The 3773-nt window shown below is 62.5% G+C and overlaps 1 protein-coding gene across 1 annotated transcript in view; it reads left to right on the top strand.

Annotated features, from left to right (window-relative positions):
• Positions 1–347: 347 nt before the first annotated feature.
• Positions 348–3773, top strand: part of TBC1D22A (TBC1 domain family, member 22A) — a 265500-nt gene continuing 262074 nt past the window's right edge. The window contains exons 1-3 of the mRNA XM_006888120.1: positions 348–355; positions 1302–1358; positions 2326–2663. Of these exons, the coding sequence (XP_006888182.1) occupies positions 348–355; positions 1302–1358; positions 2326–2663 (403 nt within the window). The remainder of the gene's footprint in view (positions 356–1301; positions 1359–2325; positions 2664–3773) is intronic.

The raw sequence follows: 3773 nt of genomic DNA, 5'->3' as shown, positions 1-3773 counted from the left end.
CACCTGACACCTGTGATGGGGAGCAGAGACCTCCCCCGTATGTGTGGTCACCGTGTCCCCAGTAGGAGGGGACAGGCAGAGGGCCTGGACAGCTGTGCTGTGGACATGGGGCCTTGTAAGCTGATTTCCGCGTTTACTGTGGTGAACAGACTCAAACCTAGCACTGTGGGGTCAGCTCACAGTGACTCCCAGGATGGAGTCAGGCCACCCCACAGGCATCAGACAGGCTTACCTTTCTCCTAAGAAAGTGGCGAGTTCAAATCCCAGCTTTCAGTTTCCAGCCCCAAACTTAACTCCTGTACCACCAGGGCCGCTGGTGAGCACCTTGCTCCTGTAATAAAGCGACGATGTCATTGTAGGAAACGGTGACCGTCTCCCTTGTGTAACTGCTTCCCCGTGTCAGACACCGTGGGGTTTGAGCTGCTGGGAGCTGGCGCTGCCTCTCGGGGACCCTGCATGTGCAGAGCTGACCTGGAGGGTTTCAGTGCACTTGGCATCATCTCTTGGGTACCCCTGTGTGCACAGCTGATCTGTTCTGGGGGTTCCAGGGGAGTTGGTGCTGCCTCTCGGGGACTCTGTTATGTGCAGAACTGACCTGAAGGTTTCAGGAGAGTCAGTGTCATCTGTCAGGGACACCATGTGTGCAGAGCTGACACAGAAGCTTCCAGGGGAGTCGGTACCATCTCTCAGGGACCCTGTGTGAGCAGACAGTCCTGCTCTAGAAGTTTCCTGACTGTGAGCTTTGGGGAGCAGAGAGCCTGACCTTTCTGCTGAGTGCCTGCAGGGCTCAGTCAGCCATCCTTTGGCTGGTGCTGGGAGAGACTTTGTAGATGGTGTTTGGTTGCCCTTCTCATGACTTGCCCTGTGAGTAAGGCCAAGGTGCCTGTCAGTGCCATGGGGCCCCAGAAGTGCTGGTCACTGTTGGCTTCTGAGGCCTTTGGGGCTCCCTGTGTGGACAGGTGTCCTCTGGCTGGGCTCCGGACCCCACATGTGTTAGCCCGGTCCTGAGACCACTTTCTGCTGAGCCCAGTGTCCTAGGTGGTGGGACAAAGGTGTCCTCTGGCAGCGCTCTGGACCCCATATTGTTAGTCCTGTCCTCAGAGCACTCTCTGCTGAGCCCAGTGTCCGGGGCTGTGGGCTGGGGGACACAGTTGTCCTCTGGCTGGGCTCTGGGGGAGTGGCGTGGAATGGAGGGAGTGGCTTGGGTAGCATTGGGGAGTGAGTAGCCTGTCAGTCAAGGTCACCAGGTTGGTGGCCCTGGGCGAGCTCAGGATGGTAACACATGTTCTCTGTCTCCACAGCATCCAGCACGTTTATGGGGCCCAGCATCCCCCTTTCGATCCGCTGCTTCACGGCACGTGAGTCCTGGGCTGACCCCCTCTTCTCACCCCCTGCAGAAGGTGGCACTGCCTTATGTTTCCCTGCGGTCCCGCACCCCACAGGAGGGGAGCGTCCTTCCTTTGAGCAAAGACAAGCTAAACGGTTGCTGGCCAGGAGGCAGGCCGGGCAGCTCTGGCCAGTGGACGGGACGGTGGGGACCTGACCTAGTGGGCCTGGAGTGGGCATTGGAGCCAGTGGGGTTTAGAGAACCTGACAGGGTCAGGGAGAGGTGGTGAGGAGCCGGCTGGAGGGAATGGCGGGGATCCCGGAGGGCAGGTGACGGGGACCTAGCAGGACTAGGATGGGGCAGTGTGGCTGCTGGGCTTGGGGAAACACATCACGGTCGGGGAGGCGGTGAGGAGCCAGCAGGAGTAGGGGGAATGCTGGGGACTCCACGGGCAGCAGGAGTTGCCAGGGTCCCAGTGGGCCTGGGGTGCGGGCTGCTACCTGCTGGCCTGAGCTGCCTCCCTGGGGCTCCCGGGCTGGGCTCTGCTCCATGCGCTGACCCTGTCCCCACAGAGGGATGGTGTGGACGTGGCAGCCCGCCTGCACCCTCACCTGCCATGGAGGCCAGGTCCTGTGACGTCAGTGTGGTTGGGGTGATCTGAGTCCATGGTCCTTGGTGGCCCCTCCCCTGCCTGCAGCCTCTGAGGCTCAGCTGGGCCGCCCTGAGAGGACAGACAGGCAGACATGGCGGCAGAGGCTGGGGATGGACCTTCAGTGGCCCTGCTCCCGTTGATGGTCTGTCGGGCCTGCGATCCTGCGGCAGGCTCCTCCCAGTCACTCGGCCCCCAGGACCCCCACTGGCCCTCACGGGTTACTGTGGGCCGCGGGAGTCCCCGCTCCATGTCGGCTGGGTTGGAAGCTCAGTGACTTCTCACTGGGGAGTCACCTGACCAGGGATGGGCTCTTGAGGCCCCAGCTGAAGCTCACCTTCTCTTGCAGCTTGCTCAAGTCTGTGCCCAGGCTGCCCAGCACCCCCGTGAAGGCCAAGCGCGGCAGCACCTTCCAGGAGTTCGAGAGCAACACGAGTGACGCCTGGGACGCCGGAGAGGATGACGACGAGCTGCTGGCCATGGCGGCCGAGAGCCTCAACTCCGACGTGGTCATGGAGACGGCCCACCGCGTCCTGCGCGACCACAGCCAGAGGCAGGGGCAGCACCGGCAGGAGGGCCCGGCCTCGGGGGACAGCCCCAAGCCCCGGCCAGAGGTGCCCCTGGCCCCAAGCACTGACGCCCGGCTGGTGAAGTCGGCTAGCGAGAGCCACTCGCCCCGGCCTGCAGGTAAGTGGAGTGTGGACACTGGGAGAGTGGGTTGGGAGTCCCCATAATAACATAGGGCAGCATCCCTGCCCCCCAGCACTGACTCCATCCTGGCCTGCAGGATCTGTGGACACCAGGAGAGTGGGCAGGGGGTCCCTGTGATAGGAGAGGGCAGGATTCCTGCCCCCCAGCAGTGACCCCGTCCAGGCCTGCAGAGGCAGAATCTCTGGACACTGGGAGAGTGGGCAGGGGGTCCCCATAATACATAGGGTGACATCCCTGCCCCCCAACATTGACTCCGTCCAGGCCCGCAGAGGCAGGATTGTGGACACTGGGAGAGGGGGCAGGGCATCCCTGTGAGAGGAGAGGGCAAGATCCCTGCTCCCCAGCACTGACCCCATCCAGGCCTACAGGTCAGCAGGATCTGTGGACACAGGGCGAGCGGGCATGGGATCCCTGTTATCAGAGAGGACAGTGTCCCTGCCCCTGAGCTCGGCTCACAGCCCGAGACCTGACGCTTGTCACCATGTCACCGTGACATCCTCTCTGAGTGTCCTGGAGAGGGTGCAGGCCACAACTCCAGGCTCTCATGAGCATCAGAGGCTGTGACCAAGCGGAGGGGACATGTCCAGCTGGTCAGGAGGTCATGGCCAGTACAGAGATGGGAGTGGGCCCCTTGGGGGTGAGGTTGCGTTGTTGGCCTGTGGGACCATGTCCCCTGGTGCCCGTGTGTCCTCCACATCTGCAGTCAAGTATGAGCTGGCTGAGGGCAGGAACGAGGCTCCTGACCCCATTGCCCTGCCCCACCACACTCGCAGCACCCACACGTGTTCCGGGGGACAGAGGGGCAGCTGTCTGAGCAGCGCTCCATGTACCTGCTGCATTGGGAGGCCTCCCTCACGTGGACAGGCACTGCCCTGTGGCACCTGGCCCCACGAGAACACTGCTGTGTGCAGTGAGCACTGTGGCTTGTGTGAGAGCAGTGGTCTGTGGCCGGGGTGACATGCCAGGTGCACGAGCCCAGTGCTCTCCTTCCCCGCTTGCCCACTCACTGACCTCCCGATTGCTGACTCACTGACCTTCTGGACCGTAGACCTGCAGGCCTTCCTTCCCCTACACACTCTGCGTCCC

Source organism: Elephantulus edwardii, unplaced genomic scaffold, assembly GCF_000299155.1.
Source record: "Elephantulus edwardii isolate Elephantulus edwardi_28Jun2011 unplaced genomic scaffold, EleEdw1.0 scaffold00064, whole genome shotgun sequence".
Classification (NCBI taxonomy): Eukaryota; Metazoa; Chordata; class Mammalia; order Macroscelidea; family Macroscelididae; genus Elephantulus; species Elephantulus edwardii.
Note: the sequence above shows the minus strand (reverse complement) of the source record. Positions and strands in the feature narration are given on the sequence as shown.